Source organism: Chelonoidis abingdonii, chromosome 6, assembly GCF_003597395.2.
Source record: "Chelonoidis abingdonii isolate Lonesome George chromosome 6, CheloAbing_2.0, whole genome shotgun sequence".
NCBI classification, from domain to species: domain Eukaryota; kingdom Metazoa; phylum Chordata; order Testudines; family Testudinidae; genus Chelonoidis; species Chelonoidis abingdonii.
In genome coordinates this window covers 107,779,099-107,801,964 of record NC_133774.1, presented here as the reverse complement: position 1 = coordinate 107,801,964, position 22,866 = coordinate 107,779,099, and the positions used below count along the sequence as shown (strand labels likewise).

Sequence of the window (22,866 nt, the reverse complement as noted above, 5' to 3'; positions counted from 1 at the left end):
TTATTATTGTCATATGTAACCCCATAGTACTTAAGAGTACTAGTCCTGGACTAGTGCCTCTTTGTGCTGGGTAAACACATAACAAAAAGATAGTCCCTATACCATGGAGCTTAAATGCTTTTGTGAGTTTTGTTCAGTGTCAATTATTTTTAAAGTGTTCAAAGTGATGATGGGCAAGGAAGATACTCTTAGTGGTGTCTTTTCATGTGGACTGAAGAAGGAGGCAATGTGGGGGAGGCCAAAGAAGAAGTGGGTTCAATAATCAAGACTACAGATGCAGAGGGCCTGTCCAAGAGGTTTAGCAATTTCTAGGAATTAGACATCCTCCCGCAAAAAACAAATTCGGATCGTGTCTATAAAAAGACACATGCATAGAAATAACATAGAGATGCTTTCAGGAGTCATTTTGCCTTTATGGTTGTTTTGTTTGGCTTTTGTTTGTTTCTTTCAAAGTTCCATCAGTTTAGTCCAGATGCTGGCAAACTATGGTGTGTGGGCCACATCTGGCCTGCAGGACTGTCCTGCCCGGCCCCCGAGCTCCTGGCCTGGGAGGCTAGCCCCTGGTCCTTCCCCTCACAGCCTCAGCTCACTCATTGCTCCGCCGCAGGTGCAATGCTCTGGGCGGCGGGGCTGTGAGCTCCTGGGGCAGCGCAGCTGCAGAGCCTGGCCTGACCCAGTGCTCTGTGCTGCGCGGTGGTGGCAGCGTGGCTCGGCTCGAGCCAGGTGGCGTGGCTGTAACACCACCAGCCACCAGCGCTCCAGGCAGTACAGTAAGTCGCCGGCGGCACCAGGCGGCCCCACTGGAATAAGGGGTGCTGGAATGACCCAGGGACATGGCGCGCCATGGCCTGCGAGTGGCTGAGGGCTAGCGGGTGTGATAGGAGTCGCCACAGTGCAGTTTGCCGATGATAGTCGGCGCTAGAGCAGCTCAGGCACGGACAGTGGGGTTGAAAACTGATGGGGGCAGGAGGTCCCAGGGGGGCAATCAGGAATGGGGGGGGGATCAGATGGGGCAGCAGGGGGCAGTCTGGGGCAGGGGTTCCAGGGGCAGTCAGGGGACAGGGAGACAGAAGTCCTGGGAGGTGGGGGTCAGGCCACGACCGCCTCCCCTATCCAGCCCTCCAAACAATTTATGAAAGCTGATGCGGCCCACAGGCCAAAAAGTTTGCCCAGCCCTGGTTTAGTCCCATTTGCTCATGACTTGGATAACCCTGTTGTAGGATGAGAAACTGCTAGGATGTAATGTTACACTGTTATCACTTTTCTAATCCTGCATTTTACTCGAACCTGAATGTAGACAATGCTCCTTCCTGCATCTGGAAAGAAGCTAATAGCTGCAGCACAGGACAGCTCCGTATGATACAAAACAACAGGAAAAAAATGCTGGTGGAACTTGGATAACACATTGGCAGGATTCTCAGAATAAATGATCAAGTCTTGCATATAAAACATTCACCTAAGAATGGAGAGATATACTTACTGCATAGAGTAGGTGGATTAATTGACAACAGCAATAACAGTCTAACCCCTGCAATTGTGCGTGATTAAAGTTTAATCAACACTGAAGATATTTTAAGGAACCGGCTCCACTGAAGCTTAATGGTAGTGGTACCATAATATTGAAGGGACTATTTTTCCTGTAGTGATTAAACTATATAATCTCTTGTAACAGATCATTGGTTCATCATCTGTCCCAGTGCCACAAGGAAGTGATTTCTTATTGAGAAGACATGACCATTATTAGCATTTTATAAATTCAACCCTTAAACTAACCATATGAGGTCACATTCTGAATGTAAATGGAAATACTTCTTCCTGCAAGTATTACTGTATGCTTTTGAATCATTAGGTCAGACATGTACAGTTGTTTGAATTTGTGCTAACAGGCACACTTTTAAATGTGCTGCTGAATCATTGCACAGTCAAATAAATATGTTGCAGCCATATGCTTCATCTGTTTTGTTGTTTTTCCATTTTAAGAATCAAGGAAATTAATTGCAGAAAAATTATATGGGAGCAACATTATTGTTAAGATTGAAAATGCACAAGTCAGTAAACTCTAGTCTTTGCCTGTCACTGCACTGTATGTTTCCTACACTGAATGTATAAAAATTGACACCACACATAGGAAATCAGAACTAGGGATCAGTTTGCAGGTTCAGTCATAACAAGATGCCAAACAACTGGAGATGTCTCATGCCTGCCTTTCCTGACACATTTAGCATGGCCCCTCATAGCTTGCTGGCTCGCTCCTATCTCCTCATAGTAAGCTAACTTTTGAGAATTCATTGTGAGGCACCTTAATACCTCTCCTGTCAAACTTTATAAACTTTGTAGCATTTGAGTGAGTGGTGTATTTTCTGTAGCACCCTACTGCTTCCTCAGTTTCATTCTGTCTTCCCCATGGCCCTGTTCACAAAATAGTGCAAGATTTTACAAACACAGCACCTTGGGATTCTCAGAGATGTAGCTGGACACTGCAAAGGGAGAGAAGCCTATGAGAGAGACAGAGTACAGAGCTTGTCCTGAGGAGGAATGGAGATGCCAGCATGCTGGGTTTTGGAGAGGGAGTTAATGCCCATAAGGTGGTTGTGAGAAGGGGAAGGATACAAGAGTATAATGTATTTTAAAGAAGCCTTATTGTGGGCACAGAAACAAACCATCCCAGTGTGCAGAAAGAATAGCAAATATGGCTGGCGAAGGGCAATGAAAATGATTAGGGCGTTGGGGCACATGACTTATGAGGAGAGGCTGAGGTAACTGGAGTTATTTAGTCTTCAGAAGAGAAGAGTGAGGGGGGATTTGATAGCAGCCTTCAACTACCTGAAGAGGGGTTCCAAAGAAGGTGGAGCTAGGCTGTTCTCAGTGATGGCAGATGACAGAACAAGGAGCGATGGTCTCAAGTTGCAGTGGGGGAAGGTCTAGGTTGGTTATTAGGAAAAACTGTTTCACTAGAAGGGTGGTGAAGCACTGGAATGGGTTACCTAGGCAGGTGGTGGAATCTCCATCCTTAGCAGGCTGGCCTTACCATGAGGCAAACTGAGGTGACCGCCTCAGGTGCCAGACGGTGGGGGGTCGCCACTAGGACCCAGAGTGTAGAAAATTGCCTGCTGCTGGTGCATATGTTTTCTCTCTGCTCTAGATGCACAGAGATGGTGGAGTGCTGTGCTGGAGGAAGGAGGGCACAAGAGATAACAGGCAGGCAAGAGAAAAGGTGAGAGGGAATAACAGAAAGCAGCAGGAGCTGCAGGGGGAGAGAGGAGGAGAAGCCTCTTATGTACCTCTCTAGCACCCCCAGGAGCCTGGACTAATTAACACCAGCTTCTCAGGGAGCTTCCTGTTTCCTGCTACTTCCCTGAGCCCACTTGAGGAGAACGGACAGTCAACTGAAGTAGTAGGAGCCAATTAGACGCTTAAGATGCAGATATCTTCCCTCACTCAGGCCCTGCTACCAGCCTGCTTATTTGTCCCCTTCAATTGAGTGTTGAAAGCCACTATAGCTATTACAGAACAGCAGCCATGAGTGAAAGAAGAAAACGCCCCTCTGGGGCAGCATTCAGAAAAAGAAAGAAAGCAAAGGAAGCTTTTCTATCTAAGCAGGAAGTTGCTCTCCTCAGATACATAGACACAAATGTTCATGGTGAGCCTTCCGGCACCAGTGAGAATGTGAGTGGTGAGGAGATGCCTGATCTTCCAGTTAGTCAGAGTGCAGGTGACCTGGCAGCTACTGCAGCATCCATATCTCCATCTCAAATGGATGTAACCATGTACCATCCTGAAGAAATGTGTAGATCAGAGAAAAATGTAGTGAGGGACAAGAAACGGCTACTGCTGAGTTTAGTTCCTTAAATCTAGATGATCCAGGACTGTGGACCCACTTGAGCAGTATCCAGTAATGTGTTAGATGGAAACTTCTGTTTTCATTGTCTTTGGGGAACATGAAGTTTCCATCCAACACATTACTGGCGTGAAATCCCCAAGTGGAGAGGTCAACGGCTTATGTACTCAAAACCCCAGAATGCTGCATACTGTTTTTGTTGCAAACTCTTCAAGTCTAATGTTCCAGCCGTGTTTTACAGGAATAAAGGACTGAAAAAATCTGGCTAGAAATCTGGCATGCCATGAGAAGGCAGCAAATCACCAGAGAGCATTCCATAGGTGGAAAGAGCTTGAGATGAGACTAAGGTTAAAGGACACCAAAAATGATCCACATCAAGAGAAGATTGCATCAGAGTCTCTTTACTGGCAAAATGTTCTAAAAAGGCTCATTGCCATTGTGAGAATGCTTGCTACGCAAAACCTAGCATTGCGTGGCACTTCAGATCCGCTGTATGGGCCAAACAATAGAAACTTATTTAAAATTGTGGAGCTGATGGCTGAGTTTGATGCTGTACTGCAGGAGCATCTAAGAACAGTCACCACCCAAGAAATGTAGACACATCACTACCTTGGAAAAACAATTCAAAATGAGATCATACAGTTACTGACAACAAAAGTTAAGCAGAAGATTGTGTCAGATCTGAAGTCAGCAAGATATTACTCTGTTATTCTGAACTGTACACCTGACATCAGCCATACGGAACAAATGACTTTAATGATGCGTTTTCTAACAACAACAGAACCTAGTGAAATGTCCCTGCAGTGGTGACTGTCAGAGAGCATTTTCTAGAATTTATTGACATTGATGATACTACAGGAGCTGGTATTACAAATGTGCATCTTAAAAAGCTGAAAGATATGGGAATTGCGATAGCTGACATGAGAGGTCAGGGCTACAATAATGGTGCCAACATGAGAGGAAGGAACAGAGAAGTGCAGACACAGATCTGAGAGTTAAACCCTCGAGCTTTTTTTTTGTCCCAAGCAGTTCTCATTCATTGAACTTGTGGTCAGTGATGCAGCATCAGCGTCTAGTGAGGCTGCTGAATTTTTTAATGTAATTCAAAGCATCTATGTATTTTTCTCTACATCAACTAATTGATAGCAAATTTTGAAGCAACATCTGGGAACATCCTCTCTGACACTGAAACCACTGAGTGCCACACGATAGGAAAGTCGAGTGGAGGTGATAAAACCTATTAAACACCAAATTGGGAAGCTAGATGATGCCATAGTTGCCATTATGGAGTGAGTGCAAGCTATCTCATATGGCTTTTCAGAAGGGAGAACAGTGGGAATAGGTCAGGACTCTACATAACAAAATTAACATGAATACATGGCCAAGTTCATTTTTGAGATCCTGCCGTTGTTCATACCCCTTCTAGCTGTGCTCTTGTGGGTCTGTGACTTCAGCAGTGCTCCCGGTATGAATGATAGACCTGAGTTCATTCCCCAGGGCTACCTCTTGTGGTGTGCACATTTACACATTTGTGTAAGCTGAAGAAAAAAAGACCGAACAATAGTGAAAGCTGATGAGATAGGGAAGAGAACAGACTTCCACAAATATATTCCTGTCCTGGGGACCTACCAGTTGATTCTGCTATTTTTTTCCTTGTTAATACTGGAAGAGTTCTTAACACAAGGAATGTTATACAATGCTGCTCATTAAGCATTCAGAACTTGAAACATGAAATGTGGAGCTTAATTGGAAGGTTCATTTCTGAGGATAAAATATTGTTCAGAATTTAGAGCACAAATCACAGAATCAGAGGCAGTTAAGCAAAACAAACTATGTGATACGACCTAAATTGAAAGAGAATTTCTTTAATACTGATAGAAGAAAAGCTAGCATATTTACCAGTTTCCAGTGTGTTGTAATGTATGTAATAATATTAAATTATAACCGATTTTGACAAACATTCGTGTTTGAGAAATAAATTTGACAGCTATCTATGTGTTTTATCACATTTTAAATTACCTGCCAAAGATAATGCTTGCAAAAAAGAATTGTTTTCTAAGTAATAGTATGGGTTGCAGTGTTGGAGTGAGGGATAGATTCTCTTGCTATTTCGGTAGAGTAGTTTTCTTTGACAGAGAGAGATTCTAGTCATGCCTAAAATTGTATAATAGCATAATGGATCTTTAAAAATATAGATCTTCTACACAAGACAGTATGCTTTACATATGTCTTCAGAATTATTCCTATAATCCTCTACCTATTGTGATTTCTGTCCCATGGTTTGTCAGAGATACTGCATTACCGGAATATCTATGTATGGCGAACACACAACTCATTGCTGTATAACTCTGACAATATAGGAGACCATTTAAGCTGTGAAGTCAATGGAATTTAAGTATGTGCTTAAAGCTCTGCGTGTGCTCAAGAACAGGGATTCTTTTGAGAATCAAGGTCTTAATTGGGATGAATTAGGCAATAGGTGCCTGAAGTAGTAGGTGCAACAGGTGCTATAAAAAGCTGATATTCATCATTGGTTGAACTGTGCTACTGCCATTATCTTCCAGCGCTTTCAGTAGTTACCACAATCAGTGGTAGTAGCAAAGGTTGCATTTTTAATTGTGCCTACCATAGTAATTTAATCAAATTGCCGTACAATTGAGGCTCCTAAGATTTGCTTCTGTATTTTAAAAAAAACCACTGTTTAAAAGGATTTTAAAAAGCAGTAGTATATGAAGCACTTTGATTCAGAACTCATGCTACCACTCAGTGATTGAAAATTATCAGATGTGAAGTCAACATATATGCTTAGTCTTGTGCACATATTTTAAGATGGCACTTTTATGGCTCTGCATTGCAAAGCTATGTCCTGCTCCCTTAAAACCCTCTCTTCTCTGAATATTTATTCTGGGCTAATTTAGGAGCCATGTACCATTGAAATTCCAACTTGGAATTGGCCTAATACAAAAGTTAGATTAATGAGACTGAAGGCAGCAAATAGGTCTGTCCTCCCATTGCTTGCTTGTAACAGCAGGCTCTGCAGCTCACATGTCATGAGAACTACCAGCACGTTTAAAATCCATGTGACATTTATCTGTACTGTAGTAGCAAATAACAAGTAAAAGTCAGTTTGACAATGACCTACACCAAAAAGGAGGCTTATGTTCATCTTCTTTAAGGAAAGATTTTTTTAAAATATAGAAATGAAACTCAGTAGTAAATACATAGAGCGCCAAGGGCACAATTATACATATAATAATAATTCAGGTCAAGAATTTAAGGATTGACTTTGACAGAATATAAACCAAAAAAAAGTTGGGAGGGATTGTTAGAATTGTATTAGATTGTATTGAATATTGCATAGCATAATATACTGCATTGCTTACACATCGTGTTTAATTGGGTTCCTTATGGAGAATATAAATCCTGAGAGGTTCAAGTATTCACGCTTAATGAAAAATTCATGCTCTGTCTTCCATAGCAGTGATACATGCAGCACTTCTTTGTCATCAGTAGGGTGTCCATCTGTGCTGAAATATTTTGCCACAGGTCATCACAGCCTGTTATTTCCTTCATAGCTTGCAAGTTAATTGCATTGATCCACATCATTTTGTTTCTGCAGTATAAGATTTGTTCTGTTTCCTGCTTCTGATATAACACAATTAATTTTAGGGATCTAGGTGCATTGTTTATGAATAACAAATGCATATTTAAGTTAAAAGATTCTGACTTAGGTCCCAGCATATTTGCATATGCCACAATAAGATCTGTGAGTATAAGTTATGATGCATGTGAAACTGATCATAAGACTCAGGTTTTTCCCTAAAATTACAAGGTCTGTTTCCCAGTTTTTTGCAGATAGTTTGCAAACCATACAGGAAAATGTTCCTGAGCTGTTGATCGTTTTGTCATGCCAACAGTTTCACATATGCTGAGATGCTCTGTAGTTTTTTAATTTGCACCAGTAATCACTCAGAACTCTATCTTTTTTTTTTAGATTTGCTTTCCTTACAAACGCTTACATTCTTTTTCTGCTATCTAAAACCAGCCAGCACATTCTCGTTTGAGACAAAGCCAAGACTTTGTCCCAAACCAAAAATGTTAAGATAAATTTAATGTTGTAAACAAACTGGTAATTTACAAAAAAAATTAGAAGGTGGAAATTGATTTTAAAATACTACATATAGTATGTGGACTGCATAAGCTAAGAACTGGGTTATTAATTATTTGTATTATGATAGCACTTAGACATTCAGTCCCTGTCCTGAAGAGCTCTCAGTGTAAACAAACAAGGAAAGTATCATGACTACTGAGGGACAGAGACGTTTAGGCCCAGATGAAAGTCAATGGGATTTAGGAGCCTAGTGCCTAAGTCACTTTTGAAAATGAGACTTAGGCTCCAAACCATTGAGGTCTTGCAATTCTGAGTGAAGCAAAACCTAACTAGCTTCTGGGCCATAGTGACTTGTCTATGGTCAGAAAGGAAGTATATGCCAATAGTGGAATTTGAACCCAGATCTCTTGATATAGTCCAGTACCTTAACTACAGAACCATTCTTCCTCTCAAATCAGCAAAGGCTTTTACTTAGGGTCAGATTTTAAAAAGCATTTAGACATCCAAAGAGTATTATAGGCACCTTGTGGGATTTTCAAAAGTGCTTAGGGTCCTAGGTGCCTACATCAGGTGCCTGGTGAAAATATCACCAGGCGCCTGATGTCATCATTAGGTGCCCAAATACCTTTAAAATCTGACTCTTGGTCCTTTTTAGCCCCAGCAATGATCAGTTAGTGCCAGAAAACATAGAAAACAAATGGCTTTTAAATAACAAAACACGTCCTTTACACCTTAAATCATGGAACCTCCTGAGCAGAGATAATGGCAAAGCCATGTACTGCATCAGAATATTTCTCCAAAATCCCCCCAAAGCTACAGAGGCCTATTTGAAAATCTCTGACCACTTTCACCATTGAGAAGATAGACATGGGTAATTGAAAAATCAGCATTCCTTCTGAAAGGGCACAGAGAGTAATTGGCACTTACCTTATCATTTGGAAAAGTTGCTAAAGTAAAAACCCTTTATTAGATGCAGCAGGGTGCTGTGGAATAGTTCAAACATCTCATTACACTTCAATAAACGAAGTTATTTAATAATTTCTGGTGGCCTCTAGCAGTGAGGGAAGCTTGTTAAGTCTTAACAACAGTTAATTATGCAATGAAACATTTAAACTGAACATCACAATGTCCTTGAATGGCTAAGCAGAATTGATCATCTGGTCTCACAAAAGTTACATATAGATTAATTGCTTATTTATTTATTTGACAGTGTAGAACATAAGAACAGCCATACTGGATCAGACCAATGGTCCATCTAGCCCAGTATCCTGTCTTCCAACAGAGGCCAATGCCAGGTGATTCAGAGGGATTGACTAGAACAGATAATCATCAAGTGATCCATTCCCTGTCACTCATTTCCCAGCTTATGGGAAACAAAAGCTAGGGCACTTCAAAGCATAGTTTTGATTCCCTGCCCATCCTGGCTAATTGCCATTGATGGACCTGTAGCCTTTTAAAGTTAATTTTGTAATGTGGTGTTACACCACCCTGGGTTCGGCTCTGGCAGCTACTGTTTCAAGCTTACCAGAGTGAAAGTCACTTCCGCTACTTGCTTCAGAGTTAGTCTCTAGGAACACATAAACATGAAGGATCATGACCACACATACATTCACCAGTATAAAGTCTAGTCTATTTTACAAGTTTTATTAAAGTTACAGTTAAAGTTATGATTACCCAAGCACATAGAAATTCTATACAGACCTATGCTCAAGTTACAAAATAGAGTTATACTCACATCCTTAACAACAGGGTTAGGATCTGATGGGTCTCTCATGGCTTGATCATCAGAACTACTGCTGGAGTCTCCCATAGGGAGCTCAATTTTCCCATTCTGAGCATCTCCATTTTATAAAATGATTCTGTCTACATTTGGCACATCCCCATAAAAGTGTCAACTCTCTTTTCTCTTATTGGTCTGTGTCCTCTGGAAACTTAAAGGACTCAAATTTTCTATAGGCTGTGTAAGTTCTCTTTGTTCTCATTAGCATTGATGCATAACCTGTATCCCATGGTTAAGACACATGTCTGAGACAAGATGCACCTTTACAGTATTTTTATGATCTAATAGTAATCTTCTGGGTAATTTTGTGCAATATTACCACTTGGTACCTCTTTTCCCATAATTGTAGGGCATTGGGTTATTTCTCGTTCATTGGTTTAAGTCGTCATTTCTTGTTTTCAAGGCCTAAAATAGCTAACCTTAAGTCTTGCGGGCCTCAACATACCATTTCTTCCATTTCAGCTTGTCTTACTGAAGTCTAATACTTGGTTCCTCTAAATACTGATCAATCTTATACTTTTATAATCCTACAAATTAACTCTAACATACAATGAATATAAGTAATATAACATAGATTAATCATAACATCACACAATAAATGGATTATAACTAAAATCATTGGCTACAAACCTATCCTCCATGAACTCCTCTAGCTCTTTTTTGAACCCTGTTATAGTCTTGGCCTTCACAACATCCTCTGGCAAAGAGTTCCATAAGTTGACTGTGCCTTATATGAAGAAATACTTCCTTTTATTTGCTTCAGACCTGCTTCCTATTCATTTCATTTGGTGATCTCTAGTTCTTGTGTTGGAGGAATAAATAACTCTTCCTTATTTACCTTCTCCACACCAGTCATGATTTTGTAGACCTCTATCTTATTCCCCCTTAGTCATCTCTTTTCCAAGCTGAAAAGTCCCAGCCTTAAGAATCTCTTCTCATATGAAAGATGTTCCATACCCCTAATAATTTTTGTTGCCCTTTTCTATACCTTTTCCAATTCCAAAATATCTTTTTTGAGATGAGGCAACCAGATCTTCACACAGTATTCAAGATGTGGGCATACCATGGATTTATATAGAGGCAATATGATATTTTCTGTCTATCTTTCTTTCTTTGATTCTCAACATTCTGTTAGCCTTTTTGACTGCCACTGCACATTGAGTGGATGTTTTCAGAGAACTATCCTAATTTAGACCCCATCATTTTATAGTTGGGATTGTTTTCCACTGTGCATTGCTTTGCATTTATCAACACTGAATTTCATCTGCCATTTTTTTTGTAAGTCACCCAGTTTTATGAGATCACTTTGTAACTCTTTGCAGTCTGCTTTGGACTTACAAAACTACTCAAGATAGTTATCTGCAAATTTTGCCACCTCACTATTTATCCCCTTCTCCAGATCATTTATGAATATGTTGAACAGTACTGGTCCCAGTACAGACCCCTGGGAGAACACCACTATTTACCTCTATCCATTCTGAAAACTAACCATTTATTCCTACCCTTTGTTTCCTATCCTATGACAGCTTACTTTGCTTAAGAGCTTTTAGTGTGGGACCTTGTCAAAGGCTTTCTGAAAATCTAAGTACACTACATCCACTGGATCACCCTTGTCCACATGCTTGTTGACCCTTCAAAGAATTCTAGTAGATTGATAAGGCATGATTTCCCTTTATAAAAACCATGTTAACTCTTCCCCAACAAACTGTGTTCATCTATATGTCTAATAAATCTGTTCTTTACTATAGTCTCAACCAATTTGCCCAGTACTGAAGTCAGGCTTACCAGCCTGAAATTGCCAGGGTCATCTCTGCAGCCCTATTTAAAAATTGGCATCACAGTAGCTATCCTCCTGTCATCTGGTACAGAAGCTGATTTAAACTATACGTTATATACCGCAGTTAGTAGTTTTGCAATTTCACGTTTGAGTTCCTTTAGAACTCTTGGATGAATGCACCTGGTGATTTATTACTGTTTAATTTATCGATTTGTTCCAAAACCTCCTCTAATGATACCTCAATCTGGGACAGTTCCTCAGATTTGTCACCTAAAAAGAATGGCTCAGGTTTGGGAATTTCCCTCACATCCTCATGCATGAAGACTGATGCAAAGAATTAATTTAGTTTCTCTGCAATGGCCTTATCGTCCTTGAGTGCTTCTTTAGCATCTTGATCATCCAATGGCCCCACTGGTTGTTTAGCCGGCTTCTTGCTTCTGAGGTACTTAAATTATTTTTGCTGTTACTTTTTGAGGTTTTGGCTAGCTGTTCAAATTCTTTTTTGGCCTTGCTAACTATATTTTTACACTTCACTTACCAGAGTTTTTGCTCCTTTCTATTTTCCTCAAGAGGATTTAACTTCCACTTTTTAAAGGATGCCTTTTTGCCTCTAACTGCTTCTTTTACTTTGTTGTTTACCCTCGGTGATTCTTTTTTGGTCCTCTTACTATATTTGGTAGGGTAGTTCCCTAATTGGGAAGGTTTTTTAAAATTTTTTCAATGTAAAATCCTTCTCACATACACACACACAAAGTCCTTACACCTCTCCTTGGTACATTTATACAACAGAAATAACTCTATTGAAGTTCTGTTGGTGTAAATGAGAGGTGAATCAGGCTGTGATGTTTTTGCGTTCAACCCAGACTAGTGAGAGATTGTCACTGCTTGTCCTGTAACCCTGAGTGCCTTAAAAAGCTCTCCCATTGACATAGTGCTGTGTACACTGGGGGTTAGGTTGGTAAAAATACGTTGCTCTGGGCTGTGGATTTTTCACACCGCTGAGCAGCATAGTTGTAGACCTAGCTTCAGATACACTACAGACCTATATCAGTATAAGTCAAACAGAGTAAGCCCTGGTATACGCTACAGAAAGAGGTCAATGCAAGCAGCCTTGCGTCAACCTAACTGTAAGTGTCTACACTAAAATTTCACTCTGACCGACATAACTCGCCCACTACACTGACTTAAGAACACCCCCTCCACAAGTGGCATAGAGTCAATGTCAATGTAGTTAGGTTGATGCAGCGTCAGTGTAGACACTGTGTTACTTATGTCAACTGTTGCGGGCTTTCAGAAACCAGCCTACAATGTTCCACACTGACCGTTCAGTCAGTGCAAGCGTTCCTGGTGAGGATATGCACTTCCAAGTGATGTAATTACTGTGGTGGCCGTATGCCATTGTAAGCTAGGTCTATTTAATTTTGTAGTGTAGACATGCCCTAAGTGACGACAAAAGCTATACAGAGCCACAGCACAAATTATGAAACTCAGTGGCAAAACTTTGACCTGAGTTTGAGAACAGCCAATGCCTTGATCTGACTGCTTGGAAACACTCCTTGCTGTAGTATACTGTTCCTTTTTAGTATTGTCTTAAAAATTAGTTTTCTGTGTAGGAAGTCTATACAGGCAGGTTTTCTATAATGCAGTGAACAGAAGCAGCCTGCAGTCAGCATTGTGACGGATGCCAGCAGGGGCGGCTCCAAGCCCCAGCATGCCAAACACGTGCTTGGGGTGGCAAGCCATGGGGGGCGCTCTTCCAACGCCGTGAGGGCGGGGGCAGGCTTCCTCCATGGTTTGCTTGCTGAGGGTCCGCTGGTCCCGCGGCTTCGGCGGACCTCCCTCCGCTCCTCCCCTCCGTCCGCAGGCAAACCGCGGAGGCAGCCTGCCTGTCGTGCTTGGGGCGGCAAAATTCCTAGAGCTGCCCCTGGATGCCAGGGCTCTCAGCCTTTCAGTCCCAGCTAATCTGGGATCTTCTCTAGATTTGAACGTGCACAAGGACAGCTCCGTTCTGGCAAAGAATCTTTCATACATTTTAAACGGATCACATTCTTGTATGACTCTTATTCCTCTGCAGCTCAGCTTAATTGTCTTAAGAAACTAAGTCAAACACAGTGTTCTAAAACAAGTAGCTGCCATGTAAGAGACAGAATCAAGACTTGTGATTTTGGGGATTGGGAGCATTTCCCGTGCATAATTAGGTCAGACAGCTAAACAGCTCCTCATGCAGATGGAGTATAATATTTAATACTCCTTCATCCATATGTTCCTTCCTGGAAATTAAGGGAGTTTCTTCTTATGACAAATTACAGGTTCTGAAACCTGGTGAGGAATATTGAGCCTGATTTGCAAAGGCACAATTGCATGTGCTTAATGTGTTCATTGAGTAACTGTGTGTGCATTTGGACAGTTATGGCTCTAGCTAGCCTTGTGAGCCTGCAAAGGCCTTCCCCCAACCATCCCCCACACGTTTGGTATCGGAACTTGTACGTTTGTAACTCTCTCCCACTGTGCATTAAGTGTTCTGGTTATTTTCTTACTCAGAACAAAATTCTCTCAGTGTTTATGGAATTCTTAGGGAAATTTGCATTGGCTTTTTAGGTTTCACCAGACTTCTTTAGCAAAATCCCACAAAGGGATCTGTGTAGGTTAAAATTTCCTGCGAATATACATTACTGCAGATTGCAGGATATTTACATTCCAAAATGTGGGACTAACTCTTTGTAAGATTTGCTTGGGGGAGAATTATTTCCTCTTACAATTTGGGCCTGTTATTTTGACAAGGCTTTTTCAATAGATTTTCTCAAATGCAAGAAAAATACCACAGTACTTCTGTCAAAAACTATGTATATCTTGATAACTGTATATTGATGAATACAAAGATGCATTGCTGATCAGGCTGACTGAGGAAGAGCTTTTGTGTGTTAAGTTGCTATCAGCGTCAGATGATGACTTAAAAGTTAAAAAAGTATGGATTGGATGAATGGACTATAAGGTGGATAGAAAGCTGGCTAGATTGTCGGGCTCAACAGGTAGTGATCAATGGCTCGATGTCTAGTTGGCAGCCGATATCAAGCAGAGTGCCTCATGGGTCAGTCCTGGGGCCAATTTTGTTCAACATCTTTATTAATGATCTGGATGATGGGATGGAGTGCATCGTCAGGAAGTTTGCAGATAACACTAAGCTTAGGGGGAGAAGTAGATATGCTGGAGGGTAGGGATAGGTTCCAGAGTGACCTAAACAAATTGGAGGATTGGGCCAAAAGAAATATGATGAGGTTCAACAAGAATTCCTGCACTTAGGACAGAAGAATCCCATGCACCGCCACAGGCTGGGGACCAACTGGCTAGGCATCAGTTCTGCAGAAAAGGACCTGGGGATAGGAAGCTGAATATGAGTCAGCAGTGTGTCCTTGTTGCTAAGAAGACTAATGGCATACTGGGCTGCATATTCCCCTCTATTCAGGACTGGTGAGGCCACATCTGGAGTACTTCATCCACTACAGAAAGGATGTGGCCAAATTGGAGAGAGTCCAGCGGAGGGCAATGAAAATGATCAGAGGGCTGGAGCACATTACTTATGAGACTTGTTTAGTTTGCAGAAGAGAAGACTGAGGGGGGATTTGATAGCAGCCTTCACCACCTGAAGGGGGGTTCCAAAGAGGATGGAACTAGGCTGTTCTCAATGGTGGCAGATGACAAAACAAGGAGCAATGGTCTCAAGTTGCAGTGGGGGAGGTCTAGGTTGGATATTAGGAAACACTATTTCATTAGGAGAATGGTGAAGCAGAGGAGTAGGTTACCTACGGAGGTGGTGGAATCTCCATCCTTAAAAACCTCTAAGGCCTGACTTGACAAAGCCCTGGCTGGGATGATTTAGTTGGTGTTGGTCCTGCTTTGAGCTAGATAATCTCCTGAGGTCTCTTCCAACCCTAATTTTCCATGATTCTAACATATCTCGAAGAACAGCAGTTACAAAAAGGTAAGTAACCATTTTTCTTCTTTGAGTGCTTGCTCATGTTGATTCAGTAGTGCAGACTACACAGATTCATCTGTATTCAGAGTAACATCAGGACTGCTAATCCAGTCTTTATTGGGGTAATGAGATAAGTAAAGCGCTTCCTCTTTTTTTTGGTGGATGCCACCTAGTATTGGTGCATGATTAACACAGCTGAATGAAGCTGTACTAGTTGGGTTTTGGATACTACTCAATGAGGAGTTGACAACTGTGATGTTGCACTCTGATTTTATGAAAGTATGCTGATGAGTATGAATATAATGTAACTGGAATATGCTTCATACAAAAGGTCTCTTGTAAGGTATCATTACAAAGCATATAATCTACTAAGTGTGATCATCCTATTTGTATAAATGACCACTCTTGTATCTGAGACTAGAAATATAAAATATAACTCTGAGGGCCTATTGTAATTATGCAAAGTGTGGGCAATTAATGGTGGTTTGAAATCTTGATGACTCCCATCAACCAGGACAATTGGCTGCAGATGGCTCTGTTTTACTTGTAAGTCTTCCTGTATACACGTGTGCTGGCAAGTGAGTAATGAAGTCTTACAGTGACATGTGATCATGTCACCTGAACTGAAATCCATCTTTAATCTGGTGCTTTTCCATTGAGAAGGAGAGGTGGGAACCCAGAGAGGGACAAAGGATTCCCACCTTATGCAAAAGATATGTAAGTGAGTGGAACAGAAGAAAGGAGGAGCCATCATGAGAAATCCCCTAACTACCACCTGAGCTGGAACAAGGGCTGTACCAGAGGAAAAGATTGTGCCCAGACTTGGAAGGCATCCAGTCTATGAAAGAAACTTATTGAAACATCTCTGAGGGTGAGATTTTATCTGTATTCAGTTTTATTACTGTATTAGACATAGACCTACGTGTTTTATTTTATTTTGCTTGGTAATTCACTTTGTTCTGTCTATTACTACTTGGAACCACTTAAATCTTATGTTCTGTATTTAATAAAACCACTTTTTACTTATTAATTAACCCAGAGTGTGTATTAATACTAGGAGGGGGGCAAACAGCTGTGCATCTCTCTCTATCAGTGTTATAGAGGGAGAACAATTAATGAGTTTACCCTGTATAAGCTTTATTCAAGGTAAAAAGGATTTATTTGGGGTTTAGACCCCATTGGGAGTTGAGCATCTGAGTGTTAAACACAGGAACACTTCTGTAAGTTGCTTTCAGTTAAGTCTGCAGCTTTGCGGCACATGGTTCAGAGTCTGAGTCTGTAGTGGAGCAGACTGGCATGTCTGGCCCAGCAAGACTGGGTGCTGGAGTCTCAAGCTGGCAGGGAAAACGGGCAGAAGTAGTATTGGCACATCAGTTGGCACTTCCCAAGGGGGGCTCTGTGATCAAACCTGTCACAATAAACAAAGAGCAGCTACAACTATTTCCTATTTGGCAGGTAATGTGTGTGCAATGGCTCTGTATTAGTAAGTGCTCAAGTGTGGGTACCTTGCAGCACTGCAGATTTACAAGAATGAATGAACTTGATGAGATTAATCACATTTCTGGATCTTGTTCACCACAGGCAAGCATAGAAAGGGGGACTTGTGCCCCTCTCCTATGAAACAGTAAAATACCAGACTGCACCTCCCCTGAGGTCTCCCTCTGCTTGCCAAGCTAGCCAAAAAGTTGAAACCAAGTGGAAACATAAGTGTTATTCTGACTTCACTTACACTTGTGTAACAGGAGTAACTTTACTGAACTCAGTAGTTATACTGGTGTAAAACAAGTGTAAGAGCGATCCGAATCAGACTCATAGAAGAATATGTACAATTAAATGATGTACAGTATAATGAATTGCAAATTACAGTGAAAAACTGAAAGTAGTGTGTAATTTATTATGACAAATGCAAACAGTGTATAATGAGAACAGGCAATGGATCAAATCCATCTAATTGACTTCTGTGAGCTACACCAGGCATAAATTTGGCCCATTGTGACTAACAGTGCTATTACAGATTTCCGAGTGGCAGCCGTGTTAGTCTGTGTCAGCAAAAACAACAAGGAGTACTTGTGGCACCTTAGAGACTAACACATTTATTTGGGCATAAGCTTTCATAGGCTAGAACCCACTTCTCAGATGCATGCAGTGGAAAATATAGTAGCAGGTATATTTATACATAGTACATGAAAAGATAAGAGTTGCCTTACCAGATGAGGGGTCAGTCTAACAAGACAATTCAATTAACAGCAGAATACCAAGGGAGGAAAAATCATTTTTGTAGTGGTAATGAGGGTGACCCGTTTCAAACTGCTGACAAGAAGGTATGACAGTAGGGGAAAATTGGGGGGAAATTAGTATGGTAAAATTAGGTTTTGTAATGACCCATCCATTGCCAGTTTTTATTCAGGCCTAATTTGATGGTGTCCTGTTTGCAAATTAATTCCAGTTCTGCAGTTTCACATTGGAATCTGGTTTTTGAAGGGTTTTTTTGTTGAAGAATTGCCACTTTTAAGTCTGTTACTGAGTGACCAGGGAGGTTGAAGTGTTCTCCTACTGGTTTTTGAATGTTGTAATTGCTGATGTCAGATTTGTGTCCATTTATTTTTTCACTAGAGACTGTCTGGTTTGGTCAATGTACATGGCAGAGGGGCATTGCTGGCACATGATGGCATACATCACATTGGTAGATGTGCAGGTGAACGAGCCCCCTGATGGTGTGGCTGATGTGGTTAGGTCCTATGATGGTGTCCCTTGCATAGATATGCGGACAGAGTTGGCACCAGGATTTGTTGCAGGTTTTGGTTCACAGGTTGGTATTTTTGTTATGTGGTGTGTGGTTGCTGGTAAGTATTTGCTTCAGGTTGGGGGGGCTGCCTGTAAGCGAGAACTGGTCTGTCTCCCAAGGTCTGTGAGAGTGAGGGATCGTCCTTCAGGATAGGTTGTAGATCCTTGATGATGCACTGGAGAGGTTTTAGTTGAGGGGCTGTAGGTGACGGCTAGTGATGTTCTGTTACTTTCTTTGTTGGGCCTGTCTTGTAGTAGGAGTTTCCTACATATTCATAGTCACTGGTGCTGTATAACGGTCACCAATACAATCCATTATCATTAGTATTGTTGATGAGAAAGGGAAACTCCAATTTAATATGTTCCAACATGATTCAGGAAAATGAAAGGATAGCACAAAATCTTTTCAAAATCATCTCCACACTGAACATTGTGTGAGAAATGAAGACTTGTCAAAGCTATATCACCGGAGTTCACTTTATTCCTTATTTCAACTGAAATTTCATTGAGTTTAATATATTTATTCAAAGTTCATGTGACCACCACTGCTTTCTGATACGAAGTGTTTGTTCATGTAGTTACTACAAGCCCATACGTGGTATGAGAATGATTTCTTTTTATGGATGTTTCTTTTATTTAGGGGAAAATTGGGGTGTAAATTTCATTTGTAATGATACGAGGCTGAGTTCTGGCTTGAGCCAGGTATGCAATTGAAGGTCAGGAGGAGCATCCCTTTCCAGTGGGAGAGTGCAACCCATCCTAACACAGTGTGTGTCTGTTTGCCCCTCTCAAGTAGCTAGAGCACATATAGGGGATTGTGAAGCTGATTCCGCTCAGAGGTAATGGATATGGTCCTTTAGTTCAGGCAGTAAAGACTTGTTCTTTGAGATCTTGGGTTCATCTCCCCCAGATGTAAAGGAATAGAGCCTCAATCCTGCAAAGACTTCTGTGTGTGCTTCATTTCACGCGCTATGTGCAGTCCTATTGACAGCAATGTAGGATTGAGGCCTAAGAGAATAGACCACAAAACTATTTTTCATTCCTGACATAGGTCATATTTAAACTCAGATCTGCAGAAGTGAATGGCTGATGCATCCAGTCACAATACCAGCTAGTTTCTTACAGGAAAATACCTCTGCAGCGGAAACCAATGTATATTTGAGAATTCTGGGTAGATCTTCAGTCATCACTGATTTTACCTTTTTTGTTTTTAATCCACAGAAAGTGAGTGAGAAGGTTGGAGGTGCAGAAGGAACTAAGCTAGATGATGACTTCAAAGAAATGGAGAGGGTAAGTCTGAACATAAGTATTAGTTGTTTATTTTTTAAATCCCACCATAGAAAGATAAGTGACTTAGCAGCACAAGTCTCCTGACTTATATTCCTAAATCATTATACAGCACAGTTGCACTTATGGTCTGTTAGCCCCTTTTATTTGCTAATCGAGAAATATAAAAAAACAAATATTACAGAGATCAGTGATATCAGCCTCAATTTAGCCATGAGTTAATCCACTGTAGTAGACCCCTGGAAGCAGAGAGTTTGCCTGGATGAATGGATATTCTTATGGCACAAAGATCCCACAATCCTCAGCTCACTGAGGCCAGTCAAAAGAGGCAGAGCTGGCTGAGGAAAGAATGTGTCCAAGATGCTTAGGATATTTGCAATTTCAGAGCATCCCCCAAGCAGCCTTCACTGGGAAGGGCTCCTTTGGATCTAGAGCTTCAGTTAACAGATGCCTCCCTCCATCAGAAACTTCACAGATGCTGAAAGTGACAACAGCACCTGCCTTCCCATGGCTGTGAATCCCTCCTGGAAGAGAACGGATCACAATACTGTGTGGGTGTAATTAACTCTATAGACTGCACCTGGAGGGAGGAGCTGGAGAGCAGGGAGCTAACTGAAAGAAGGCTTAGCTGGGCAGGAATGGTGAAAGCCACGAGGAAAGTCTGGTGCCCTGCATGGGAGCGAAGTGCAGTGGTTCCAATGTTAGTAGGAATCTGTGTTTGCTACGCTGACTTGCAATTTCTTGCTTTCCTGGGCTAAGGTATCTTTTACTTTATGCAATAACAAAGAATGTTTTCAAAGGCAAAAAATCCATCTATTGGAAAGAAAATTCATTAATTGAAAACAAACACTGATGAGGTCCATTGCTCCATACTGGGGATTGCCTGGCATATGGAGGCATGGTCACCTGGAAATATGCGCTGAGAGCACTCCACGCCTGGCTGAGCAAACAGGAAGGGGATTTTCAAAATTCCCAGAGAATTTCAAGGTAGGACTCATGGTTGGTCACCTGAGGTCAGGGCAGTAGAGAAGTGGTGACCAGAGTGGCTAGAACAGGCATTGCGGGACATTTCTGGAGGCCGATCAGAGTGCATTAACAGACCAAGGTGTCCACACAGGCGCAGCAGCGCTCCAGCAGGGGTGCATCAAATGTTATTCCATTCGCCAAGGTGGAGTAGCAGGAGCACTCTAGCTGCAGAGTCTGGGCTGCCAGTGTGGATACATCATGAGTTAGAGCGCACGGGGCTGCTTTAATGTGCTCTAACTTGCAAGTGTAGCCATGCCCTTAGAAACGTAAGGATGAGATTATTCTTCTTGAGACTGCTAAAGTGAGGGATTGGAGCAGAGAAAACTCCTCTCCTGTCTTTCTTCATTATCCAAGATACCTGCTTCAAGCCCTTCAGTAAACACTGGAAGTATTCTGTCCCCTAATGCACAGTCTCTGCTTGCTTTACAACCTCCGCTACCCAGCTCTTCAACAGTGAGCGACTTCTGGGCTCGGTACCAGGAAGTTCCGCTACTCCTGTTACTCTGAGCCACCAGTTCCCTGCTGCCCTTTGCTACTGGCAGGGAGCCAGAGCTGGCAGATGATAAAGACAAGATAAAATGGAAGGGAGAGCAGGCAGAGGAAGCTGTGACTAGCTCATCTCAGGTGTTATTTTTTAAAATAAAAATGTACTGTTTGGAGAAATTCACTCCGCAGGACAGAAGACATACTGTAGGAGAAGCAGGGCCACCCAGAGGATTCCAGGGGCCTGGGGTCTTCGGCGGCAGGGGACCCCCGCTTTGACGGTAATTGGGTGCTGGGGGGTCCTTCCACTCCAGGACCTGCTGCCAAAGTGCCCCGAAGACCCGCGGCAGGAGCTCCCTGCCGCTGAATTACTGTGGAAGTGAGACCCGCTGCCAAAGTGCGGGTCTTCGGGGCACTTCAGCAGTGGGTCCCGGAACAGAAGGGCCCCCTGCTGCCGAATTACTACCAAAGACCCGGCTGCGCTTTGGTGGCGGGTCCCACTTCGGCGGTAATTCGCCGGTGGGGAGCGGAAGGACCCCCTGCCAGCGAAGACCGGGAGCAGAAGAAGCTCCGGAGGCCCGGGCCCCGCGAGAGTTTTCCGGGGCCCCCGGGCCGAGTGAAGGACCCCACTCCAGGGGCCCCGAAAAACTCTCGTGGGGGCCTGGGGCCTGGGGCAAATTGCCCCATTTCCCCCCCCCCCTTCGGGCAGCTCTGAGGAGAAGCTCACTGTAGAGAAGTACAACAAGGTAATTGCATAAGTGCAGCATGCACAATACGTAATAGAGAGCCACAGATCAACGGAAGCAGACTAAAAGCAACATATTTATCTTTGGACCAGATCTTTATACGTGTTGTGTAGCCCCTGGCAAGTGCTGAGTACCTGGAACACCCAAGGAAGTCAGTGGGTGTTGAGGATGCTCAGAATCAAATCCATCTGGCCCTGACAGATCTGGGATCTCAAACTGTTCTTTTCTTCTTGTTAAATAAATAAATTGTAAAATAAGTATTTCTTTAAACATATAAAATATAGTTATACACATTTTCCCCAATATAACTTTATTGAAAAGCTTATGGAGAAGATACAATTAGAAAATGCTCCCATCACATTAAAAACAATTGAGTTTTTTACAAAAGAAAATGGGTGCAAGAACAGATATCAAAAAGGTACATGAGAACTCACCGACTGCAAAAATATGAGCAATTATAACAGAAAAGTTTACTATGAACCCAATTCAAATATATACTCTTGGAAACAAAGCCAGAGTCTCAACATAACTGTGAAGGTGAAAGCATGCTGGGGAGAGGTTTTTCTGAGATGTTTTTCAGCATGACCTATTGTTTGTTCTTTGTTGTGTTACAGGTGTATTTATAAAGTCAAAATAAATATATTGGTAGTTTGTGAATTGCTGCTTTTGTGAAAAGAAAGTGAGACTACTCAGGATAACTTCCTGCTCTTATCCAAAGAGCCACGAAAACCCAAGTGCATGGCAGACTTCTTACAGCAGCCAATATATATTCATAGATTCATAGACTCTAGGACTGGAAGGGACCTCGAGAGGTCATCGAGTCCAGTCCCCTGCCTTCCTGGCAGGATCAAATACTGTCTAGACCATCCCTGATAGACATTTATCTAACCTACTCTTAAATATCTCCAGAGATGGAGATTCCACAACCTCCCTAGGCAATTTAGTCCAGTGTTTAACTACCCTGACAGTTAGGAACTTTTTCCTAATGTCCAACCTAAATCTCCCTTGCTGCAGTTTAAGCCCATTGCTTCTTGTTCTATCATTAGAGGCTAAGGTGAACA

General features: G+C 42.0%; 1 protein-coding gene across 1 annotated transcript in view; it reads left to right on the top strand.

Annotated features, from left to right (window-relative positions):
- SH3GL2 (SH3 domain containing GRB2 like 2, endophilin A1) overlaps nt 1-22,866 on the top strand; it is a 172,594-nt gene that overhangs the window by 91,796 nt on the left and 57,932 nt on the right. The window contains exon 2 of the mRNA XM_075067315.1: nt 19,485-19,553. Coding sequence (XP_074923416.1) covers nt 19,485-19,553 — 69 coding nt within the window. The remainder of the gene's footprint in view (nt 1-19,484; nt 19,554-22,866) is intronic.